General features: G+C 36.7%; 2 protein-coding genes across 3 annotated transcripts in view; both read left to right on the forward strand.

Annotated features, from left to right (window-relative positions):
• LOC136849978 (ubiquitin carboxyl-terminal hydrolase 46-like) overlaps positions 1 to 10449 on the forward strand; it is a 37471-nt gene extending 27022 nt beyond the window's left edge. For both annotated transcript variants that reach the window (XM_067123518.1, XM_067123517.1), the window contains 4 exons: positions 1822 to 2008; positions 2156 to 2382; positions 4063 to 4263; positions 6155 to 10449. In XM_067123518.1, the coding sequence (XP_066979619.1) occupies positions 1822 to 2008; positions 2156 to 2382; positions 4063 to 4263; positions 6155 to 6300 (761 nt within the window). In that variant the 3' untranslated portion in view covers positions 6301 to 10449. The remainder of the gene's footprint in view (positions 1 to 1821; positions 2009 to 2155; positions 2383 to 4062; positions 4264 to 6154) is intronic.
• Positions 10450 to 14564: 4115 nt separating this feature from the next.
• LOC136849976 (uncharacterized) lies at positions 14565 to 26865 on the forward strand. The gene is made up of 8 exons (XM_067123513.1): positions 14565 to 14658; positions 20091 to 22909; positions 23152 to 23272; positions 23520 to 23598; positions 23944 to 24110; positions 24604 to 24762; positions 26149 to 26257; positions 26368 to 26865. The coding sequence occupies exons 2-8, from the start codon at positions 20132 to 20134 to the stop codon at positions 26600 to 26602; spliced, it is 3648 nt and encodes a 1215-aa protein (XP_066979614.1). The 5' UTR covers positions 14565 to 14658; positions 20091 to 20131; the 3' UTR covers positions 26603 to 26865.
• Positions 26866 to 27153: the final 288 nt, after the last annotated feature.

The following is a 27153-nucleotide window of genomic DNA, read 5'->3' on the forward strand; positions in this document are numbered from 1 at the left end:
GTACTGCCTTTTGCTCCCGAGGACAGTCTTCTGTGCCCTGTAGGGTTCTTAAAGTCTTATTTCCAACATACAGAGTCTATTCACCCATTTTCTCGTCTGATCCTGCACACAGGTTACCAGAAATTACATGAAGTAATTTCTCTGCTTCCAGAGAGGACCTCTGTACACTCAGTATTATGTGGCTCCAAAAGTTTGTGCCTTCTCTTCCTCCATGGGTTCAAGTATAAATTGGATTTTGTTGGAAGGAATTTGGATCGCTGATCATCCTGTTCATGGCTAATCCCTCGTTTATGTGGCACATTAGGGGCAGGTATTCCTGGAGTACTAACTATTGTATGTCTTGCATTTGGTGAGTGTTCTTTGGATTCATCTTGTAGAAGTGCTTAGTGTTTGGAGGAATCTTCAGTAAGGAATTCATGTTTTCAGTATCTAGAAATTTACTGAAACTCCTGATCATTTTTCCAGGTACTGAACTGCTTATAGCTACTACCTCCATTTCGTGAATGCATCACCTTCATCCTTCCTCCTAAATTATGATTCAGGCTGTTTATGATTAACAGGTTTATGACAGACTGTATTTTTATAATAAAGCAAGTATTTATGCTGTCCTGTTAATCTTAATATATAGTGTCCTCCTTCCTTTCTCCCCCTCACATCAGATGGAGACTGGAACAGAAGAATGAGAAGAGTGTCATGTCATGGACCTGACAAATGTAAGAAGAAACTCTGGCCGTTGATTGAGTCAGTGTGCTGATGCCATATATATCATATATCCAGTATCAGCTGTTCACCCGTATTACAAGATAAATCAAGAAATTGGTAGTGTAGGGCATACCATACATATTCTTTCTGAGATTTCTTTTGTTTTTAAATCATCCTCATTATTCATATTGATTAAAATTGAAAAAACTAGAATCGTGGCTTATGTTTTGACGAACACTGCCAATTTTCCTGTCTTAAGACTTGTCATTTATGGGACACTTGGGCTGCTTGACCCACAAAAAAGTTGAGGGTTATCATTCTTAAAGAACCACTGCTTGATCCACTTTTTATACACCTTGACCACTTTGTAAATGTTCATAAGTAAATACAGTATAGTACTACTAAATTTCTGCATTAAAAAGAAATCCCCACTTTTGCAAATATTTCATTATAGTTATGGATAATATAGGATTTATATAAAACAAAGAATCATTTCATAAGTTTTGAAAAAACTGTATTTAAACATATCAAAGAAAAACTAATAAGAATGCAAATACATGATGTAAAACAAGATATTTACATAGAAAATAAAGATAAAGTGTTTTGCATATAAGAGGCACTTTTTGAATTTTATGTGAAATTAAGTAGCTACATAATAGACAAAACATTCATTATGAGCAAATTCCGGTACATGTGCACAATAACATATAAAAATATTGTCAAAAGTGAACCCAGAAAGTTAAACCCGGGTTTACACAGCAATTTTAAGATCAGGTTTGAGTATTCCCAACAGAAAAGGCCCTCTCTTCATAGGGGTAGGACTTAAAGGACAAGGAAGAAGTAGCAGTTACATATAGACCCAAGAAAACGGCCAGTCTCTTCATAAATTTGCCTCTTTATAGGCATGCACAATTGGAGCTTTGAAATGTTGTGCTTCATGCTCCTGGATAGGCTCCACATTTTGAAGCTATTTATGATAAATGCTTTTGTATAAAAACTCTATTGTAAATATTTTTTTATTCTGCTAATTGTGCATCAAGAGACAGTTCTGTGTATTAAACATTTTGTGTTTAAAAAACTATCTCCCAGTCATTTTGAAGACAAATTCTTTTTCAACAGAGGATGAGAATGTCAGCGAGACTCAGGTGTTCATGTCAGCATTATGCGAAGAGGAATGCTTACGTGACAATAATAAATATTGGTGTGATCACTGTTTTCATCACAATGAAGCGCGTCGTTCCGTCCACTTTTCTCAATTACCACATCATCTTGTTATTCATGTGAAGAGGTTCAGTGCTTATCATAGGTGAGCTTTTGCAGTGTTCAAACCTTGTGCCATATTTGCATCATTGATTTTTTAGTGTTTTTACTGAAACTTTTTTTTTATCCCTGTAAACTTTTTACCTAATTTTAAATACTTGATGATGAGCATTCATTATAATTTATTTTTCAGAAATATGTTCACTGCAAAATGCAGTGAAGCAATGCCTGCTCCGCTAGAACTATCATGCTTTTGCCGTGCATGTCTCTCGGAGCAGGTTCGGAAGCAGGCGCTCATGGAGCTAGAGAAGGAAAGTAGAACGACCAAACCAAATATGAATAGTAAATCTGATGTCTCTGGACATCTGCCATACCATCTGACAGCTGTTGTATGTCACTTGGGAGCTACCTTATCATCAGGTATGTATCAGCTATTTTGGGCTGATGTAGGTAAAACCTGGAGATAAAGCTGAAAACTGTAATAAATATAGTTTTTATTTTGTATTTAGCAGTGCACTCCCCCCGTAGTAGTAGTAAAGCTGAAAACTGTTAGATTTAGTTTTTATTTTGTATTAAGCAGTGTGCTCTCCTGTAGGAGTAGAGTGCCATCAGTGCACGTCACATGCTGCACTGTAGGCATTGCTTAAAGTTCTTTGCAACATCCCTTTGGCCCCTAGCTGCAAGCCCTTTCATTCTTTTTACTCTACCCCCAATCATATTCTCTTTCTTTCATCTTCCTGTGCACCCTCTCCTAACAATTGTTTCATAGTGCAACTGTGAGGTTTTCCTCCTGTTACACCTTTTACTCTCAATATCCCTTTCAGTCTGAATGACCTCATAGGTGCCAGCACTTGGCTTTTGGCTTAAATTCTATATTCCTTCTTATAGCAGTGCACTCATCATTGCACACTTTAATATTCTTGCCATTTTTTTTGCTTGTGCATGGAATAGATACTTGTAGTGTCTCAGTTTGCCTGTATTTGAAGAATATATTTAAATTTTGTTCATGAGACTTACCTGCCAGATATATATATAGCTTCGGAGATTACAGCAATATATATATCTGCCAGGTAAGTATGAACAAACTTTATTTTATCCTTAAAATATCATTTTGTTCATGAGACGTACCTGCCAGATATATATATAGCAGTAATCTCCGAAGCTATATATATATCTGCCAGGTAAGTATGAACAAACTTTATTTTATCATTAAAATATCATGTTTCATTAATTTCCATGTAGTAAAAGTAACTAAATGGTAGATTTGTTTTACAGTGCATATAGCCCCCAGTTATCTTTGTGTATTCTTTCATAGTTTTGAATTGTCATTTTAAGAAAACCAGTAATGTCGTGGGTACATGTTTTGACAGAACACTGACATCCCCCCCATCTCTCTCACTCTCTCTCTGTAACCCATATTTTGTTATTCATTTTGAAGGGAACAAAAAACATATAGCTGCTGTGCTGTAAAGACACAAGCAAAACATTTGCTATTACTTTGGTATAGTTAAGCAACTGTACCACAGTACAATATCTAGAGCGAAGAAACGTGTCAAATATATCAGAATTTGAAATTGTATGTTTTTGTACATAAAAAAGCACTGAGCTCATTATTTGTCATTGTAATGGAGGCTTCAGAACAGTACAGAAGGGGGGTGTCCTTTTAAACTACTGTTTGCAGATGACCTGGTGTTACTAGCAGAACTTAAAAGAGTTCATGGAAATATGATTAAAAGATGGAAGAAGTAATGGCAGAGAGAGAATTAAATCCTTGTACTTATTATCTATAAAAGTTCTTTACTTTGATTCATGGCATGCTCTTGAAAAACGTTTTCCTGTTTAAGCATATGTGTAAGAAGAAAGCCAAGGTTAACCTTGGTAAACTGCAAATACAGGCTTGGAAATGCTAACATCAAGAAGGGAAAACCTGACAAAGACATTAATGATGGTGATGATTTGACACCTAGAACCATCAGTTTTCCTTACTAACGTGGAAGTTATGTAACATCAATTGTTAGTTAGAATATGCTTTTACAAAGAATATACCTAAATTTTTTTAACAATGAATGTAATATTTTTGTAATATTTTCCTATTTTCAGGTCACTATTTATCCTTTGTACGTTTAAGTGCCCTTCAGTCCTCTAAGTGTCCAGAACAGCATTTACAGCAGTTGCAGCAGCAGCAGCTACCAACTCAACCCCAGTCCAATTCCTCTGGAAAGCATGACTGCCCGTGGATGAGGTGTTGTGGGCTACACATGGATCATATTCACCCAGCACCCATTTTAAATGGTCATATAGGTAATACTCATGACTTAAGAAATTTGAGGATAGAATTTAGTATCACTGATTTGAGATTCCTTTAGTATAAATCCAGATATATACTTTGTTAGATTTAATGAGTTCATCCATTGGTATACTTTTCTTTTTGTTGTGTAAATAACAAAAAGCCTTGATACCTCACTCTATAATTAATTGCAGTCTGCCGTCAGATAGTTAACTGAATATTTTGTATGGTTCTTAAGAATTCCTGGGAACTCTTAAATGCCACTTCAGTTATGTATGATAAAATAAATTTGTATGGCTACATGTTCACCTGTTTCACAACAAACTCATCATTTGTAACTGCCCACATTTTGAGACACTCCCTGTAAAAGGAAATTGTACTTGTCAGATCCCTTGGTGTCCAATAGCAAGGTAGTTAGTTTTACTTTTCCTGTGTTCACATTTCGGTTCACAAAGCATGATTTCCCCAGACTTTTTTTAATTAATTTAATTCTGTAATTTGTCATTATCACTGCTTTCATAATCAGAGTAATTTTGCCTTTTTGAAGGAAAAATTGCATGATTTTCAGTTACCCAGGTGATATTCATCTCTGATGGGTGACATTGAATTACCCTGGTGATTGCTGGTATAGAGATTTTGCAAGTGCCATTTCCTTTTTGTTTAGAGCAAGAAAATACGTTTGTTTTTTATTCAGTATTTTTGGAATTTTTTCAATTTTTTAGTTTAATTGGTGTCTGATGATTACTAGTACTGTATATGTATTTCACATGTTGGTTCGTTGGTGCTAACGTTTTTGTGTTTCATTAGTATTAAATTAAAATTGCAGGTATTGCTTAAGAAGTAAGTCAGTTTTTCCCTTACTTCTCAAGTGTATTTTCTCATGTATGTCTTGGAATTGACACATTTCTCTGTCTCTCTCTGCATTGACTGCCTTACTCCTTGCAGCTATTAATTTCTTACTATTTTGCCCTCTATTAAAGTTTTGTTAAAGTATTCTTTTAACTTTAAATTGAGTGTTCCACTTATCTGTATTTTTATTAACTGGTATATTTTTGTACATTTGTATATAATTTTGTATTCACGTATCATTTTTAGAAATGCCATAGTGAGGGTATCATGGTTGCTTAGTAAGCCATGTAATATGCACCTGTTGAATTTTGAGAGAGACCTGCATGAGCCATGCAGCAGTTGCTAGGATCAGGAGTGTGCACCCAGGCTACTTGTCTTACCTGCCGGGATTGGTCAACTTCTAATGGAAACAATGCCTTTTCTGGAAGGGCTGTAAGAATCAGCAAGGACAACTACAGAGGATATTTGGCTTTCCATAATCCATTGGCTCTGCAACTCTGTTACTACCCAATTCTACCCTAAATGTTGATTTGGGCTGTGAAAGATAATAGGCATGTCAAGAGGATAAATAATTATTTTTTAAATATTTCAAGAACAAATTTTTTCAAGGAAACTCCTTATTTACAATGCTGTATTAGCACCTCCTAACCCACTTTTCATGTAGCAGACTGGTCAGATAGGACAAATAAACTATCTGTCTGCTGGAATCCCAGGGGCATAAGTGCCACATGTGCACACTTACCTACCTGTCACCGCTGGTTTTACTCTGGGGCTGAGTGCAGCGGGGGGGAAAGTAAGCGACAACAAATTTGTGTTAGTGTAAGCAGTTGCTGTGTATGAAAAGATTAGTTTTCTTTTCTTGAAAACTTAAAATTTCATTTTTTGCAATAATTTCCATTTTTCAGCAGACATCTGATTTATTTAAGATCTCGTTCATTGTTGAATCTACCCCTGGAAATCAAGCCTTGGATGAGCACTACCCCCTTATTGTCAAATAAATTGCATGAGATGAATTATCACATGATGTTTAATCATTTGCTTTTTCCCCTCTTTCAGATGGTATGGAGTCTGGGAATGAACATGAAAATATGTGGTTAGAATGTGATGATGAAAAGATCAAACTAGTGACCTCATCGGAAGTGATCAGCATGATGCGGACTACTGTTACCACTCCCTATCTGTTATTTTATTCTCGCTTTTAGGAGACAGACATACTAGAAAAGCAAAAACAACTTAACTCTTTCTGTGATGAAAATAGGAACATTCTCTAATTAATGTGTTCTTAGCATCGTTATAAAAGGTTACGAAGATTGAGCGGCATTAACAAGATGAAATTAGTGCCTATTTTCCATGACTAAAGTATTGTAGTTGACTGAATTTTGCACTCATGTTACCACTTACCTCGAGAGTCAGGTTCACTGTAAAAAGGACAAATCTAATTTGGGGAGACTTTTTCCATTTTTCCCTTTTATTTGCAGGAAGTTAAATCTAGGTCAATAGTGATTGTAAAAATAAAAAAATGTTTAGAGGGTATGTTTCATAGTAGAATGCTGTTGCATTTACATGTATAGTTTTACAAATTTTACTCTTGGATACCATGATTTTTCTGAACTGCAACCGTACAAATTGATGAGAATTCTATAGAAGAGAGGAAACAAGTAGTACAGTATTTAAAGAACTCCAAAACTGTAAACAGCATCATGTAATCTCAAATTTTCATTTAAATTGCACAGTAGGCAGAGGAGCAACCCAACTGGTTTCTTCTTTTGCTGGTAAAGTGCCCATAAAAAATTATAATCCATTTAAAGAGCGTGAGATTACTCATAACTCAACAAAGTTATATGTAGAAATTGTATTGTTAAAAGGTACAGTATATTTATTCAAGGAATGTGATGTGATATAAGTTCAAGAGATCTTATTAAGAAATGGATAACAGAAATCTCCGATGAAATACTTTAGAATTATGTTGAAAATTATTCTAAAAGGGAATTGAACAGCTCTTTGCAATAGAAATGCTCCGTGTTGACAAGCACCCATTGAAATTGCAATACAATATTTATTGGATTTTATGAATGTGCTGTTTTCTTGACACCAGTTACTTCTGAAACTTTCCTAAAGTAATAGGAATCCTGATGAAGAAATAGTTCCAGAAAATTACTGGTAATATATTGTGTGTGATATGCACATATTCTGACTGACTTCCAGCAAAGGCATTAGGCATGTGAATGGTAACATCTTGACAAATTGTTCACAAATTATATTGCCTTAATAAAGGAGTCCTTTTGAAGGAAACCTTTAGTAGATTAGTCAAAATGTTCGAAAATAATGTGTGCTTTCAGAAGCTTCTTTCAGGGGTAAAAGTGGTCACTGTTTGATGTGTTCTTAACTGCTGTGAGGAGGGGGTTGGGCTCAGCTTTTTTCCAGTCGGTCAGACCCTAAACAAGCTAGTCAGTCAAAAGTTGCGCTTCTGATCAGACCCACTGGTGGTGCTTGAGAGGGATTTTTATTTATGGGGAAAATTTTGAAGTTTCTGCTGAAGATTAATTTTTTAAGTTAGAAGCTTTTCATTGAGAATGTAAGTTGCAGTAAAAAAAATTTTTTTTTTTTTTAATAAATTCCATTTTTTGTACGGAATTGTAATCTTTTTACAACCAAGTGTGTGTATTTTGCTCACAATATGTGCTTGTCCCCAGTACACTTGTTATTTTTTGTTGAAATTGGTTTTATGCTATTGGATTTCAATTTGTGAAGCAAAGCAATCTCTGTACAGAAATTATATCATCATGGAAAGGATGGGATATAAGAGAACACACAACTTTTGATTTATAGCAGGTCCATAATATGGGTCTTTGGTCTGCTGAAAACCTTTCAGCTGGAATCTAATTTTTCTCCATGGTTCATGTTTTTGGTACCATTTAGATGTGCAAGAGGATTTCATTCTGCACTTGTAGTTGGTATTTTCTTTATAGGGAAAAAGAATTTAAAAGTTACTTGTTACTTTATTTTGCTTGTCCTCTGTTTAAGTAATTTGTTATGTTTCTTATATTTATGCCTGAAGCAATGAAGGAAAAACTACGAACTTAAATATTGAGAAGAGGATTCTCCATTCTGTAGAAAATCACAATCACTGCCGTGTTTGTTCCAGTTACAGGTTCGTTGGGACTTTTTAAGCTTAGACATTTTCTCATTACTCTCTAGCTTTCTTGGGGACTGATGACTTTATCATAGGTCTTAGGCCTTTCAAAAAAGATGTGAATTGACAGTGTGTAAATATTTGTAACTTGAGAAACATTCCTGTGTATGAAAGCATTACCCCTACAGTTGCACAAACCCCTCAGGCTAGCTCTATGATAGAGAGGTATTTTAACAAAAAGTGGTGTGGTTTAATATGATAATTATGAGGATGTTAAATTCAGTTGCAGGAATAACAATAACCCCTAAAAGATCTTGGTAATGTAGCAGCAATGGGGTAGAGCTGGTTTTGCTATCGTTTGCCAGTGCATGTGTTGGTGTTTTGCCAATGTACTTAGTGATCAGTAATGCTCTTCAAAAGATAGATGAGTTTAATGTACTTAGTGATCAGTCATGTCTTCAAAAGATAGATGAGTTTTGAAGTTTTTCTATACAATCTCTGCAAGTGACTTTGGAAACTTTGTTAGCATAATTATAAGATAGAGCAACATCGTAGTTAGGTTTGAGCATTGCTGTAATTTTTCTTCAATCTGCCCCATTTTAGGCAACCTCCTCCTTATACTGAGAATACACACATCACAGTGATAAAATTCAAGCCATTAACTACAGTAAATGTTTCAAATGATGATGCTTATGGTTTCTTTGTTTCAAATTTTTAGTATTTTTTATAGTCCTTTGCTTCTAGAACTTGGAACTGTACTCTGAGTGTCTCCAAGGTGTTATAATCTGTCTCTTTCAATGGCAGTTCTGTATCTCCCAAGGAGAAAATATCACCACCATTGTCATAATTTTTGTAAACTAAAGCTGACCTAAATACAGTAAGGAGTGTTTTGTCTGGTCTCCTTAGAGGCTTGTTAAATGCATCATCCTTTACAGAATGACCAACAAATTGAAGGGTTATGTTCTTCAATCCCTCCCTCCTTCCCAACTAAAATCTTAAGGACAGATAGATATGTTATAGTGTGATTTTTCCCTTTCATTATTAGTTCTAGTTTTTGAATGGGAAATTTTACACATGGCTTGCAGTAATAGTGAAGAATACTGTATAAAAAAAAAAAATGGTTTGTTCTTGATGGTAAGCAGGAACTTTATCCCCAGAGGCACAACTTGCATTCTGGTTCATGTTACAGTAAAGTTAGAGTCTTAAATTGAAATTGGAAGTGTCAAATAAAATATTTTTTGTTGTATTATTTACAAATATTTTTGTTCTAATTTGTAAATCCCTGTAAAAAATGCAGCTATGTATGTTCTACTCAACATAACTTATTAAATGGAACACTTGAATAAACGTGAATGGTAAACACTTGAGAAGAAACTATATGTAAGTTTATATACAAAATATATACTGTATTTGAATTTATCACTGTATATTTCTTGGGGATTGTTCACTAGCCATGCAGTTAGCAACAACTGTATTTCATGGAAGGCATTGTTTTTATATGAAATTTAAGCCTAAAAAAATTAAGGTACCACAAATTGTAAAAGTTGGTAATTGTGTGAAATGGAAGGACCCATAAGAATTACGAAGGTCATGAGTAAGCAACTCCTTAAGTACATAATGTAGCCAAAGCAAAACATTACCTTATTGTCTAGTTTGAATAGCATTTATGTACTCCTTGGCTAAAACTATAAATAGGGTTGCTCAAGGAATGAGAGGTAATGTAAATTATTCAGATCTATTAATTACTTAATTACTAGACTGTGTGTAAGGTTTTTTTTATTTGAAAAAAAAAAAAAAATGTTTCCATTGTTATAACTCCTGGTCTCTGTTTCAGTCATGTTGACACTAGGTTTCATTCCTACCACTGCCTAGTAGTTAAAAACCCTGGATGTGTCAAACTCTCAGTAGAAGCCCCATTTGTACTTTGTATTCATACTATTTTCTTGACTTTTTACCGTTGAAAGTGGTTTTAAGCATTAGATTCTGAACCTGTCATTTGTACACACGTAATTGTCCCAATGTCTGACTGCTGATGTACCTTATTTTGCCAGAGCTGTCAGCATTTGCTTCATGCTGTCATATAACTGGTAAATGTGTTAGTATATAAAAAGGGGAAATTTTTTCTAGTATATTTTTGTATACAGAACTTGGTGAACTTTATAAAAGTATGAATGTTCCCTCTGCTAATTCTGACAAAATAAAAAATTATTTAATATGCCTTATTGTTGTTATCCAGTTATTTTACCCTAACTTTTGTAGTTCTTGAAATGGCAATGTAATTATATGAAGATCAGAATATTGTCAAACTAGAGCTTATTACTTCAGTGTGATTAGGCACTTGCCAAGAAACCCGTGGTCTTGTGGATTGAGAGTCTTATTAAAGTGAGATAAGACCCTGACTTCTCTTGCTGCGTATAGTGCAGCTTACAGATGCAGCACTGTGTTGACCTCATTGATTTTTTTGCTCTTGTTGTTCTAGGTGCTGATATGAGTTGTTTCTGATAGTACCCTCTATTTTGCTGATGTGCTTTGGTGTCAGGCTGGAAATTTACCTTTGCCTGAAACTCATTTTTTCCATACACAATTACACTTAAGTCTTACCTTTGCCTGAAACTTCCACCAACAGTGAATGTGAAGTTTTGGAAAGATGGAGGCAATTTGTATGGAATCTATATTATTTATGCACTGTATTGAATCTATATTATTTATGCAGTAACTCAAGCCTTTTGAACTAAAAATTGATCAACAAGATACAGTATATTTAAAAAACTATTTGCTGGCCGAGCCTATGACAATTATTTTAACTCCGTGATCTAGTAAAATTACCAAATAAGTGATTGAACAATGCTTATCAAGATTTGGAAACATTAGCTGAGGAAATTGTAAGAATCTTCACTATTTTCAGTTTGTTGTATAAAATGCAAATAAAATCTACATTAAAAATGAAACCTTCAGGCCAACCCTGTAAGAAGTACGCATTGAAGTGGTCTGGTTAAATGACCTAATATGGTAATGATAGAAACAACGCACAAACTCTTCATAGTTTGGCACCCTTCAGAACAATGAACAGCAACAATAAAATAGTTTTGTAAACCCATGATTCTAGAAATGTGATTTAAAGATAAAAAATATTTCATGACTATAGCGGCATTTATTTTGTTGATAAAACTTTTTGAAGTAAAATTTTGAAATTATTACATATATGAACAGCTTAAGTACACAAAATACCAAGAAGGGTACAAAGTAAGTGGATCGCCTGTATGAATTATACATTATGTATTATTCACTATTCATATATAATACAGTATTGTAAAAGCCTTAAAATTGGGGGCTGAATCAACTCTGTAAACATCCTGAAGTAATGCCTACATTATGGTATCTTAAATTCTCCTATAAAACACATTTACTAATGCTATGTAGTGGGCTCAACCACCCTTGTTTAGAGCACAAGTTTCATAACAATGACTCTTATCATTTGCCTCTTCAAATAGAACTGAATCAGTTGGTTTAAATCAAGCATGGCATTACCTCTCACAAAGGATTCACAACCCTTTCAAGCTAAATATTTTAAGTACCTCAATCCATAGGCTCGTCCCCATCCCTTCCCCTAGCCAGTATGATGATACTGTCAACAGACTGCCAAGCACGGCACACTGCAGATAATACGAAAGATTTTAATAGCGCACCTTTGTAGGGACTGGTTGCATTTCTTTTTCCCATTTGCTTTTTATCTGTTCCTGCTTTGCTTTCCAATTTCTTAATCTGTATCTTGTTCAATTTTTTTGTCTTATTTAATACTAAATTCTTCTGGCGAGAATTAAAATTAGTGTAGTTAAATCATTCAACTGGTTTGTCAACCTCTATAATAATAATAATAATAATAATCTATCTTCTCTAGATACCATTTCTTGCCTAGGGCATCCTATCTGGACCTTTCTCGTTGGGCGAGTCGGTTGAGTTGTCAGCTAGCACTCTCTAGGCCCGAGTTCGAGTCTCCGGCCGGCCAATGAAGAATTAGAGGAATTTATTTCTGGTAATAGAAATTCATTTCTCACTACAATGTAGTTCAGATTCCACAATAAGCTGTAGGTCCCGTTGCTAGGTAACCAACTGGTTCTCAGCCAAGTAAAATAAGTCTAATCCTTCAAGCCAGCCCTAGGAGAGCTGTTAATTAGCTCAGTGGTCTGGTAAACTTTGGACCTTTCTGGCAAGTACGGGTGTGACTGAATTATGTTGGTGGGAAGGAAAAAATGAGTTTGGAAGTCTTGGTTATCGATATTCAGCTAAATATAAACAGTAATTCAGTTGTCACTGCTGATAAGGTCCGTCATTTAGGTGTGCTGATGGACTGTAATTTGTCACTAAGTACTCAAATCAATAATGTTGCAAGGGTTACCGGCCATCATCTTAGAAATATTGCCTGTGCTAAAAAATATCTTGAGAGTTCTTGTGATTGTGTCATAAACAGAGTGGACTATTGCAACCAGACCTATCATAATCTGCCTAGGGTACAAATTAAGTTGAAAAATATATTAAACAGAGCTGCAAGCATGATACTGGGTGTTGGACTTCGGGACTGGATTACCCCTGTATTGTTTGAGTTGCACTGGCTCTCTGTCAAAGCTAAAATAATGTTTGAAATCAAGCTATAATGACTGGGATATTCAAACTATCTGAAAGAACTGCTACGCATAATGTAGCCAACGGATCGAGTCAACACAAGATCAACTAGAGGTTCTCAAGTTACCTGAGCAAAGATGTTATTCGAATATTGGTTTTTGAGCCTTTAAATCTTCAGCTTCAAGACTGTACGATAAGATCCCACTTGAAAGTAGATTGACTGGAAATATTACATCACCCAAGAAAAACTGAAGGCTTTCTATTTCCCTAGTGTTATGACAATGAGATTTTGTGCTACTTATGCATTATCATATTTACTTGTTTTGGGTTTTACTTTTTTCAAACATTTCATCTCAGTTTCACTTCACTTGATAGCACTGTTTTATATTTTATCTTATTTACAAGTGGACACTTAACTGGGAGCTATAATAGATTGAATAAATTACGGTCTTTTATTTAAAGCCAGGTTTCACTTATATGTTCACCTTATACCTTTTCTCCCTCCCGCACTGTCTACAAAGATGGTGGACTGTATGCACGAGGCTATAAATGGTGTTTACAGCGTCCCTTCGGCCACCATCTCCATCCACTTTAACTTCACGTCCATTACCGCTTCCTTTCTTCAGTCTTGCTGGACAGGATAATTCAGACCTTCTTTTTACGAAAGGTTTGAGCTGTGAAGGTTTTCTTAATGCTAGGCTGAACCTACGGTCGATTAACAAAATTATTTTTATAACACTCACAGTTTTCGCGCTTCGGATTCTGGTCGTAAACTTCGTAAAAATGTTTACACCAACTGCTACTAAATAGTTAGATGCGATGTGCGCATATTAAAAAAAAAATCGAAATGAAAACGGTAGAGAATGCGGATTTCCTCTCTCCACTTTCAGGAAACCAAGCCGGTTGTCATTCTCCGGAGACGGTTACTAGATACTGGTTAATCGTCTTATTTTCCTTTTTCACCATAACCTCCTTGCTTTCTGTTTTACGAATGATTAACCATTCTAAGTTAAATTTGCAGAAGAAATGTTAAACCAGAATGTTAAAACGAAATCACCTTGACGAATAATTAAAGAAATTACATCAAAATGAGGAAATACAACGAAGCACTGAACAAGTATTGAGGAGATCAACATTGACGTCATAAAAAGTAAGCGGGGCCAAGGGCACGGACATCCCCTGCCCCCACACACACACGCGCACATACACTATACACTATATATATATATATATATATATATATATATATATATATATATATATATATATATATATATATATATATATATATATATATATATATATATATATATATAATATATATATATATATATATTATATATATATTGTGTGTTTGTGGGTGTGTAATAAAATCCTTGTCATTCTGTCTTGTCTTACAAGCCTATATAAAACTATAACAAAATACGCCTATGCCATAATAAATGAAGCGATCACGAATGTTTTAGCAGTAATCATCATTTTGTAAATCAATCGAGCTCCATTACGAGTTGGCTGACGGGAAACTTTCACCGAGCAGCAATGACGTCACGTGACCTTCCGATTTAGGGTACAAACTGGTCACAGAGTTGTTTATGGACAATTGAGAGTATAGTAAAAATCACAGACGACCTCGGATCTTTTCCTACTCTCAATGCTACCTTCACGGTCAATGTCTCCACGCAGCTCATCTCCTTAGGTACGGCAGCTACGGCTTCAGTCTACTGCGATACTTGTTAGTGAAAGGTGGCTTAGATTTATCTCAGGGAGTCGAATAGCCAGCGGGCCGAGGCGATCTTATATTAGAAGGGTATGTTAAAAAACAAACACCGTTCCTCTGTTGACCTTAGCCCGTAGTTTTTAAGAATCCTGTGATCTGATCCGAGTTACTGAAGAAATTCAACTTCTGCCGAAACTCTCTAACAGATAAATAAATAAATAGGTGATATTCCTGTCATCGCGTGTTTTCCCATTACCGGAAGTTGCCCTGCCTCGTGACTGAAAGGTTATAATCGCGGAGTGACTGACTGAAAGCTATCGAATTTGTGTACAGCGAAATATGCCTACGTATGTCACTGATCATGGGATTTCTTTTGAATTTAATTTTTCCTCAAACACTTCTATTTCTGTTATGTATATACTATTGTACAGGTTGATATACGATGCATGTACTGTACACAATATTATAGGCACGAGAGAGAGAGAGAGAGAGAGAGAGAGAGAGAGAGAGAGAGAGAGAGAGAGAGAGAGAGAGAGAGAGAGAGAGAGAGAGACCGTAAAAATAAACAAAATTTAGCAAGAACGTAAAATTAGCTTCAGGGGAGGTCAAGTTATACTTCCCTGTTAACCTGGTCTAATTTCGCAGTAAAAAAAAATGTATTCCGATGAGCGATGATGGCCAAGACTTAGGCTACACGTTTGCTTTCACTTTGTTTCACTTTGTTTGGTTTTATGTAGAGCCCTCCACAGGGATAATTCCCTCTCTGGCGGGCCCTTGTACGTTTTCAAAATAAGGTGCTTCTTATATTTTATAATTGTCTGTCAGTGTTTCCTCATCAGTATCGTAGCTCCTGCAGAATAGGAGAGTCTTCAGTTCCTTTTTAAATTTACATTCTTCTTGTATACTCTTCACTTTAAGCGGTATTTTGTTGTAGATTCTTGATGCAGTGTACAAATGCTTACAATTTGTTCTAGGTTCAAATAGCCTATATGCCTCACTTGCATGTCTGATTACAATATTCATTTCGGGTCTAAAGAAGCTTAAGCAATTTCTCAGATATGTTGGTTCGTCATGTTTTAGTGCTTTAAAGACTGTAAGTAGCATTTTGTATTCTATCCTAGCTTTTACTGGGAGCCAATGTAGCTCAATTAGTGCTGGACTTATTCTATCAATGGAAAGTAATCCTTTTATTAACTTGGTGGCTCTATTTTGTACTCCTTGCAATTTCCTTAGTAGGTAGTTAGGGAGACCGTCGTATATAACGTTGCAGTAGTTAAGCCTCGAAAGTATTTGGTTACAAATTGCTGTTTTCAGAGTATCTTCGTTTAGGTATTTTTAATAAATGCAATGTTTCTAATATGATAGTTACAGGTTTTTGTAATATGCAATATATGGTTCTTCATCGACAATTTATTATCAATAAATACGCCTAAGTTCCCCACTGCTGCTACAATATTTATTGTTGACGAACCAATAGTTATTCTTTTGAAGTGTTCATATTTTCGTAGTGCACTGTCAGATCCAAATAGCATACACTCAGTTTTGTCTCCATTAAGTTTCAATTTTTCGCCGACATCCATTTTTTGATATCTTTCATTATTGCATCAATTTTACTAACGGTGTCGTCTACCGTTTCGACAGGAAAACAGGACTGAGTATCATCAGCATACACTTTATACTTAATCTTGTCTTATTTAGAATTCTAGATAATCCAATTGTGTAAATACCAAATAGCAGTGGACCCAGAACGCTGCCTTGGGGCACTCCTTTTTTTAGGCCTTTCTTTTCTGATTTCACATTTCATATAACCACCGTAACCCTCTTATTTTCTAAGTAGCTTTTGTACCATTTGTGTAAGTCATCTTCGATGCCTACTGCTCTCAGGTCTTCAAGCAGTAGATTGTGGTCAACTGTGTCAAATGCTGCACTTAGGTCAAGCACAACCAGGATGCTATAATTTCTACCATATTTATAATTGCACACAATGTAGTCGCTATTGAGTGGTTTCCTCTGTATGCTAACTAATTAACAGGTATAATGTGGAGTTGTTTCAAGTGTTTCCAGTTTGTTTGTGAACTTCCGTTTCTATAAGTTTTGATAAGTACGACAGGTTCGATATTGGTCTATAGAAGCTTAGATTTTCTTTATCACCTTTTCCTCTATAGGCCGGCTTTATACAAGCAAGCTTTTCACTATTTGGGAAAGATGCCTGTGCTAGACTCATGCTTACAATATCAAAATATAGCTCCCGCAACTGATCAAAGTTTTTTGCCGCCTTGTATCACTTATGGGAAACGGGTCATTCTCACAACAGGTTTTTTTTACTTTTTTCATCGTTTTTCCAAAGTCATTCATGTTCAGTTCTTTAAAATTAATGAATTTGCTATTTCTCATTGCGTTCCCCGGGAGATCAGGAGGGACCTCCTTATCTAAACTATGACAGATTCTTTCAATTTTTTCTTCAAAGTAGTTCACAACGTTATTGGCCAGGTTTTTGTAGTCACTAGTTACATCAGGTAGAATTTTTTCTTTCTTGAATCGCAGTATTCCGGGTAAATTGTCATGGATATTTGGGGGAATTTTCTCGACACCAAACATTTTATTGTAATATATTTTCTTGGTTTTCATAACCAAGTCGTTGTAATGATTTCCAGCTGTTTTATAATGTGACTAATTTTCACTTTTTTTTCGCTCTTCCATTTTTCCTTTCTTTTTCTTAGCTTCACGCAACTCACTATTAAACCACTTGGCATTTTCTTTAACTATAATTTGCCTTGTTACTTCTGAACATTTATCCTTGTAGCTTGACGCTAATATACTTTTGCTACAGAATGTAAAACAGCTTACATAATCTTGGTCGCCTGTCAAGTTATTCCTCAAATTACACTTGCACTCCTGGCTTATTTCTCTTATTTTCTTCATGTTCTCAACAATAAATTCATCAGCTTTAAAGTTGGGTTTTTTCTGTAAGTGATACTTTTTTCAGTGTATAACCTTTCTAGATATTTATACTAAATATAACTAGTTTATGTATTGGAGATATCACGCATTCAGGCTCAACTTGTATGTCACTCACAATCTCGTTGTTTTTGTTTTGTATCACTAGGTCAGTGGTATGGTTCAATAATGAAGTCGGTTTTTTCACATTTACGAGGTCGTGGCTTTCAAGTATCTATAAATTCCTTGACATATTTGGCACCGTTATCATCCAGATGTAGGCTGAAGTCACCACAAATCAGTATATTTTTGTTATCAGCTAACAAGTCCAGGAAGTCCCTGAATTCATCTAGGAATGGTCTCTTACTTGTGTTTGGTGATTTATAAACAGTTATGATTTGTATGTGTAATTTTGGTGTTGATGTGTTCAAATGTACTGAACACATTTTGGTTCATTATAGATAGATACTTTGTATACTTTTTAGACAAAGATTCCCACTCCACCACCGTTTTTTTTTCTCTCGGTACATGGTAACAGTTGTGAGACCCTGGCGTCATTTCGTTTATTTGAGAATAATCACTTACATTATTGCTTAGCCAAGTCTCCGTTAGCATGCATTTATCTAGATTGTGATCATTTATAAGATTTCTAATAGTCTTAGTTTTATTTCCTACGGACTGTATGTTTATTAAATTGCATAGAAGATTATTAGTCAAAGCCATGGTCTGTATTATTTTTCACCTTTGACACATTCTTTATATACTGTGCACTTATATCCACCGTACGTTTTATGTTTAGTATCACTATGGCCTTTCTTTACACAATTTTTACACTTGGAAATGCTACTAGCACATTCATTTGGTTTGCGATTTTCACCACATCTAGGGCAAGCTTGGTCATTTCTACAATTTGTTGCGCTATGACCGAATTCCTGACATTTATAGCACTGATAGGGCACGTAACAGTCGTATACTTTGCAACGGCTAATTTGTCATCTTTGGCTATCATTTCCTTTACAATTTTCAGGTCGTCACATTCAGAAATGAGCTTACCTATCCATGGATTTTTATTTACAATGTTATCGATAATGTCATCTTCATCCTTCGGGACATAGACCACTTTTATTTTTGGTTTAAGTTTACTCTTCTCATTTACTGATATATTGTTGATTATCTGAGTCTCCATTTTTGCCTTTAAGTTTTTCCTGTCTGGAAATCTTACAAATAAGTGTCCATCTCTTGTTTTAACCTGTTCAACTGGCCCGTTATTTTACTCATAATTTGTCTCTTTTCATATGCTGCTGTGCTCTCTTCGTTTGTAGATTTGATCAGAAGCATTTTTTTTTGTCTTTAGTGATTCAGCATAAATTTTGACCATGTTTGTCATGGTCTTTACATCTTTATCAACATTGTCAGTTTTGTTTTGGTTTTCATCTAGTTTTCTGAGCCGAATCCTGAATCAACTTCGTTAATATCTCTGTGTTTTCATTTATTTCTTCCAGTTCATCTTCAATGAGTTTTTCGTGTTCTTTGCTCAGCCTCTTGCAATTATTACAGATGTACAATATGTTGTCACTCCGAAGTATGGTGTGTATCTGACCTCAATACCTGAACAGTCACAGAGGAACCCTGCATCACACATTTCACCCCAAGTTCTTTCATCATCAACTTCCCCCGGGGCAATGTCCGCCAAGTTGCTGACTCTCTCTCGATTTGGGTTGACTCATCTTTCTCCAGCGGTTTATTTAGTGTTCCATCTTCACGTGCTGCTTCGATAATTATGAGATAATGTTCGTATGATAGTTTGATCTTTCCTTTACTTGATTTAATTTCTACAGTATTTATTTTCTCCTTTTCCTTCCTCTTCTTCGTATTCCGTTTGAACATCGCGCAAGTCAGGCGCTTTTCATAGAGAACTTCACAGACGCGTCCTACCCAAATTAATTAATCTTACAACCGTGATTTTATTGGAGAATATGGTCATTACTTGAAGCGTATATGTGGATTGCTCATAAAGGTTGTCATAAAATACTAATTTAATTTTTTTATTAAAAACACGTAAGTGTTTCAACACTCATGCACAAAGTAGACTGACAGCTTGTGATGTCACTGCAAAATTCCCCGTCGCCGTAATCTTTAACCTTTCTAAACTAGATTGATTTCTTTGCATTAAGTCAATTTTTCCAGTGATTTTTAAGAGATTTAGATTCACTTGTACTGAGAGAGAGAGAGAGAGAGAGAGAGAGAGAGAGAGAGAGAGAGAGAGAGAGAGAGAGAGAGAGAGTATTTGCCAAGTATTTTTGCAGAACAAGTCGATATAGTGAGTTACTGAGAACAGTAATAATAATTTGATATTAATTAGTTTGCATTACTCTTTCAACAATACACATCTGACTGTTTGATTCATTAAGCTTCCGAACACTATTCTCTCTCTCTCTCTCTCTCTCTCAAGATTGATGACAACATTATAAAAGCGTTTCGACTGAAGTTCTATGAGTACCCACTGTATCAGGTGGAAATAAAAATCTGTTGAAAACTGTAACCTGCTATCTTAACATCTTAGTTATTGTGTATCTCTTCCACAGGTGCTAGGAAGTTGAAGCGACTTCGAAGGGCACCAAGAATCATGAAACTAGCGTATTTACTGCTCGCTTACCTCCTCACCGAGGTCTGGGTGACTGGCACTCACGTCCATTCTCGAGAGAAGAAGACCAGCTTAGAATCCCACAGAGGAAACGTATCCGCAAGTACCCCACTGCATGATGCTGAAGATGAAGTTCGCATTTCGTCCTCAGTAGGTGGCGCTGAAAGAGCAGAGGAGGGCGACTTGAAAAACAAAACAATGCAGTTGCATGATGATGATGATGCTTATGTACCAGGCAATTCGTTTCGCAAAAACAGTGAAAGGACAACTGAACATGAAATAGACGACAAAAGTACAATTCAATCTAATAAAACGCCCCCACTTCAGTTACCATCCACATCAGTTGCTAATAACGACTCTGTCTCCGATGTGAGTTTCAATCATGGAGAGCCTGAGATTCCTGTTAAGAAATGTTGCGGAAATAGTGAATTTTTCAGTTTAGAAACTCAGAGCTGCGAAGATGCTGGAAGTAGTACAGAAGAATTCACGGTGCATGTTCAAGAAATGTTACGGCAGAACTTAACTACTAAGCTGAAAGCTTCATTTGGTTTAATTTCTAAATGTCCTGGGACAGGCGATTCACCATATGTTAGCGAAGTGAAAAACGGTGATTACTTTCTAGAAACATCGGGTCATATCATGGACACAGCTGAAGGAGTAGAATTAGATCTGGAACATTACTGCTTGGAGCTGGGCGTGTCAAGACAGAAAGGTTTAAAGACGTCAGTATTACTGCTATCCAACTGTCCGCCAGTTAAGAAGGAAGAAACCGCAGAGGCTTTGATCGCGACCCCCATCAGAAAGTGCTGCGAGGAGCAGGATTTCTTCAGCATTCAGAGTCAGCAATGTGAATCAGCAGGTGGAAACCCTGGCTTCCTTACCACCATTAAGAAAACATTCGCTGAGGAAGACTCGCTCACTACCTTCAACGCCGTCACGGGGATTATAAGAAAATGCCCCAATTCGGGAAGTCCTCCCCAGGTGACTGAGGTGAACTCATTCAGCCATACATTGCTCCCAAATGGTGTAATAAAGGATAGTTACTCGTCCGTCGTTTACGATCAAGATCATTACTGCTTGGAATTAGCCTCTGCTTCTCATGACAGCCTTGTGGATGCTCCAGTTGTTTTGGCTTACTGCTCACCTCAGAAGGAAAGTAGCCTCAGTTCTTCTCTTGAAGGAACGGTAGTGAGGAAATGTTGCGCGGACAATGAGCATTTTAACACCCTCATCCACCAGTGTGAATTGAGGAAGAGTGGAAATAACTTCCAGTCATATGTAGAAAGTGTAATCAGTGTCTCGGAATATAACCTAAGCTTTGTCCATGGCAAGATGAGATGGTGCCCAAACACCCAAGGTTTCCCAGTATTCAGCAAGATAGCATCTGGTACCCATGCTATCTCACCCAATGGACATTTGATTGAACTAACATCTGGTGCCGAGTATGACCATGAAAACTACTGTGTAGACATGGCAGTAGGTTCCTCTGATGACCCCGACAGTTCCGTTTTTGTAGCTGCTTACTGTCCGAAAGATACCTCTCAAACACCAATTAGAAAGTGCTGTAGCCTAAATCAGTATTTTGACAATCATACTCTAACATGCAATGACCGCACTGGAGATATGAGCAACTACAATAATCTGATTCGTGACTTTTCACACGGAAGCCTCCCATCCACTCGAATCTCGGTGGGAAAACTGAAATGTAAATCTAGCATGGTGAAAAGAACCAATGCAAATGAGATGTATTTGGATAAGACAGGACAGATCTGTGAGCATTCGAGTGTTACTTGTTACCCACCTTCATCCTACTGCATAGAGCACTTTGGAACGAGCTCAAGCTCAGAGCTGGAAAGTGGTGCTTTTATTTGCCCAGCAAATGTTTTTTGGAAATGTTGTCCAGCTAATGAAGTGTTATCAGACGATGGCTGTGTAAAACCACAGCATTATTTTACTGAGTCTTCCCACCTGAGTCAACTCAAAGAGCTCTTGTTGCCCAGAACTGGATTCCCCATGACTGAAGGTCAGAAGTGTGACTCAATCTCTGTAAGTCCTTCAGAGAGTGACCTTCGCTGGTGGGTCAACAAGTATGGAGAACTCTCATTAACTACTACTCATGGAGAGATCACTACAGAAAAATATTGCTTAGATGACTTTGAAGGAAAAGACAGGACAAAAGAGATTGTTATCATGTTGTGCCGCAGAGAAGCACAACAACTGCTGCCTAGATCAACAGCTGACCAATTTACCAGTACCAGCTCCACTTCCATTGGTAAATGCTGTCCACTTGGGCAACATCTGAATGGAGACTTTTCTTGCGTTGATAACTCTCTACATATTAACCTCTTTGGAGAAAATGAACTTATAACTACTAATGTTACAGACATAATATTCACTTCTTTTCCTGTTTGCCAGCAAGGTCCATCTTACCACATCTATCCATTTGGTCACAGAGAAAATGAAGATTATGCCACCTTAATCCTGACAAACACGATGAACATTGTTTACAATGATGATCGTGGCTGTGAATATCGACACACCCTCAAGAGCAGTGAATACTGCATCGACGACCACTTTACGGGAGGTCGCACGGACGCCATTGTCGCTGTGTGCCCTAATCAGTCTCAAGATCCCACAGCTTTTCCTAATAAATATAAAATCGTTCTTGTCCTGGCTAGTATTTCCTGCATCGCACTAATTATTACCACAGTATATCTGATCATCATGAGGGTTAAGAAGACACAAGAAAAGATGAATAAAGTGAGTTATTTTCCTTAACCAATCTTGGTTAATTCCTCAATTTGCTGATTTATCACCATATATTCAGTATGTATCTTTTCTTTTCTCCACTTCTTACTTAACACAGTTCTGTATTTAATTTTTTGGGAACACTTCTATTGTCTCAGATCATTTTCCACCAGAAATACTACCCTTAAGAGCAAGAGTTCATCCTGACACAAACTGAATACCACTCTCACCAAAATCTTACTCCATACACACAGGCCGAAAAACTCTCAGGAAACTTACAGCTGAGCTTCGCGTTTTCCAACCTGATGGCATTCTTACTCCTGGCTGTAGGAATGCAAGCGTCTCTTAATGCAGGTCCGCTTTGCTACGCTTATGGTGAGTCAATGGAGTTTACTCTTTCTATATGTAAGCTGCATGTTTCCAGCAATCAGCCAGAAAGGTGTAATGCTTTTACTTGAGCATATTTCTTTAGCATTGGTAGCTGGTGGGTGATATGTTGCTTTAAATTTTAAGTTTCTCGCTTTCTGCGAGTTTGAGTCGCTGCATACTGTGCATTTTTATAAGTACCTTCAAGAATAACGACCTTCAATAAAACCTCTGACAACTTTGGATATTTTCACAGCTTCTCTACTGATGTTCTTCCTTCTGGCATCTACTATGTGGAACACATCCATCTGCCTAGAATCTTTTCTTCATAAAATGTAAGTCCTTGATTTGATGACGTGTTCACTCGCTCTGTCTATCTATATATCTACTTCCCCTCTGCTAAGTATGACTTATACAGCTTCAAAATAAATGACTGGAAGCAAGTAGTTAGACCAAGCTCTGATAAACAGGGCTCCGGTGTCATTGAAGAAACGTGAAACATGCAAATAAGATAGGTACGTTGGACAGCATTATTTGTGCGTACAACATAAGCAGTACGACCCGATGGTGTCGTTTTAGTAGCAGCAATATGTGGCACTGCAATATAGGCCTACACGTGGCTCGATCTCTTTACCATATAGAATATTAATACTTTTCTTATCAATCACTATCTCTTACAGGAGGGTGAAGACCTCAGAAAACATCAGGTACTTGGGTCACTTGCTGTGGGCCTGGGGTGTGCCAGGTGCCGTCACAACAATCGGCTTGGCTCTAGACCTTAACAGGGACAGTTTGCCTTGCTCGACAGTCATCCCCAAATTTGGCGTTTATCAGTGCTTCTTCTCGGGTAGGTCATTTGGCTCGGGTATTGTACGATGAACTGGGAGATTTATTAGTGTTATATATATATATATATATATATATATATATATATATATATATATATATATATATATATATATATATATATATATATATATATATATATATATATAATATATATATATATATACCGTATATATATATATATATATATATTAAGCAGTTTCCTCTCACAGAATCTCCACTTTTAAGTTATAAACTATACATCTTGACAAAATCTCCATTTTAACAGACCATGGTTTAAAGAATCTGCCTCAGTCGCCATTGCCTATAAAACTTATGCCTATATAAGCCTATACAGAATTATACCCCACGCATTATACAAATTCTGCTTCTATAAATCTCTCTCTTTCTAATACATACATACATACACATATATATATATATATATATATATATATATATATATATATATATATATATTATATATATATATATATAAACTACCAACATTTCAGACCCAACCGCGAAACTGGTGTACCTCTACTTGCCTATGTTCGTCTCTGTCTGTGCCAATGTGGCCTTGCTCCTACTGACGAAATACCTGAACACGCAGAAGGTGAAAAGGCTCTCCATGAAGCTCAGAGCTAGGTCTAGCATCGGATTTGCTGGCGCTGGTGAGTTATTTGCCAACGTTTCAAATGGTATACAAAATTCCTTTTAATATATATTGTTTTCTTTTATCAGCATTTAACTGTGCTTTTTTCGGCCCTGGATCTTTTTAAATATTTTTTCACATGGCCTTCTGTGAAATTTTCTCAATCATGTTAGTGACTTCTGTTTAAATTTCTGGCACTGAATTTTTAAAATCCCCTTTCACACGTAGGCCTTGTGCGAAGATTTCATCATCTTTACGATATTTTCGGTTTAAATCTCATATGCCTATAAACACTATGTATACAGTTTGCAAGTGAGTCTGGTTCAGCTAATAAATAGGAACAAAAAGTCAATCCTATTGTCAAACTCAAGAAATTAACACCGAATGACATGAAGGTTGTACTGTACAAAACATGACAGGTTAAAACTGTGTCAAACTTGATAGAAGAGAGTAATTTGAAACGTAATTTTTAAAGACTGAACGTACACTCCTAGACCTCCCGACAAAATTTGGATTTACCCTGGAGGAGCCTCCTCTACCGCTGAAAAATATAAAGGTTAATGGGCACACTCAAATCTGTGTTAAAACCACATTTGGAACTGGAACATAGTGTTTAGGCAAAAGGCCAAGCACTGGGACCTATGAGGTCATTCAGCGCTGGAAAGGAAATTGAGAGTAGGTTGGTTTGAAAGGTGTAACAGGAAAACCTCGCAGTTGCCCTATTTAATATTGTTAGGAGAGTAAAAGTAAGTAAGTATAGCTTAGTTTTACCAGACCACTGAGCTGATTAACAGCTCTCCTAGGGCTGGCCCGAAGAATTACACTTATTTTACGTGGCTAAGAACCAATTGGTTACTTAGCAACGGGACCTACAGCTTATTGTGGAATCCGAACCACATTATAGCGAGGGTGGATATCAAGATGGAAGAAAGATAATGCGAATGGAGGTTCAGTAAAAGGAATGAAACGGGTTGCAGCTAGGGGCCGAAGGGACGCTGCAAAGAACCTTTAGCAATGCCTGCAGTGCACCCCGTGAGGTGCACTGACAGCACTACTTCCCTTCAGGGAAAAAACCACATATGTCCCCGTCGACTATAACGACCAAGGATAGACGCAGTCTGTTAAATACCACGGCCAACGTGCAATAGACTCCGACTTCCTAATGTTTACTGAAAACTAAGGCCAACAGAATAGGCCTTGTTGAAAACTTTCCCATTAAAAACCTCGAATCCTACTTCAGAAATGAAAAACAATGTCTTCCTCTACTCCAGTCACGATACTGTATTATCTTTGTGGGGTTCAGTTATGTATATATTTTCTTAACTTTCTGATTACTTTTTTGTGCTATTAACAGGAAAATGCTACCTATATTTTCACGTCTTTCCCTTCTTTCTTTTATTTATAGCTGCTGATGAGACAGAAAAAGATAAGACAGAGGCGGGAAATAGGCCTAGCAAACAGACATCTCTCCAGTTTGACAACGAGTACCTGGGAATCGGCGCAAAAGAGAGCAAGTATGTTTACCTGCCCTTGTACACACGTACATAAAGTTATATCCTATCTTCATTCACCTCTCTCTCTTCCATTCTATATTTATTTCGTCACATATTTTCCTCCTTCACAGGTGGACAAAATACTTAAAACTCATCACGTGGTCTGGTGTCACCTGGATATTCGAATTCGCCAGTTTCCTGATAGAATCTGATGAACCTTCGGATTCGTGGTACAGCTACTTGTGGTACATACCCAGTTCCATCAATGCCCTGAGGGGCATCGCACTCCTCCTCGTCATGGTGGTACTAATGCCTGGACATCGTGAAGTCATGAAAGGTTTCTGCAGGCGTTTGGTGTCGCGGTAACTCTGAAGGGGAAACCAAACATGTCGAACCAGATGCCTAATAGTTGGTGCGGTCCGGTCTGTTAGGCGGCTGTGTCCTAAACTCCAGAGTCCGTCTGTTTAACTGGACCTACCTTATCTTTCTTTTCTTTCCCTGGTACCTTATCTATAGTAGCTTTAGTTGCCTCATTTTAAAATCGGCTGTTACCAACACTTAGCCTACAAAGAAGTCCGTTAACACTCACCTTGGAGTTTTTAGTTGGCCGAACCTTACTTCGGGACCCACGCCGTCCAGGTCTCGTTACCGTAAATGCATCTCAAGTCTCCAAAATATGGCATGAAAAGAATATAAGGAATAATTCTGATAATCACTGAGCTAATGATACATTGGCACACAACGACGTCGACCCAGTTCACCGTTCCGTTACAAGATTGAGGCTTCGACTGCGCAACTGTGGCCCCGGGTCCTACCCGACCCACTTCGGTTGCCAAGTGTTTATATAGATATGGAACTCTTCACTTTATGTCCATCTACCGATTATAATTTCTTTATTCAGTAATTTTCAGGATTAA

The sequence above is a fragment of the Macrobrachium rosenbergii genome, chromosome 21 (genome assembly GCF_040412425.1).
Source record: "Macrobrachium rosenbergii isolate ZJJX-2024 chromosome 21, ASM4041242v1, whole genome shotgun sequence".
NCBI lineage: Eukaryota > Metazoa > Arthropoda > Malacostraca > Decapoda > Palaemonidae > Macrobrachium > Macrobrachium rosenbergii.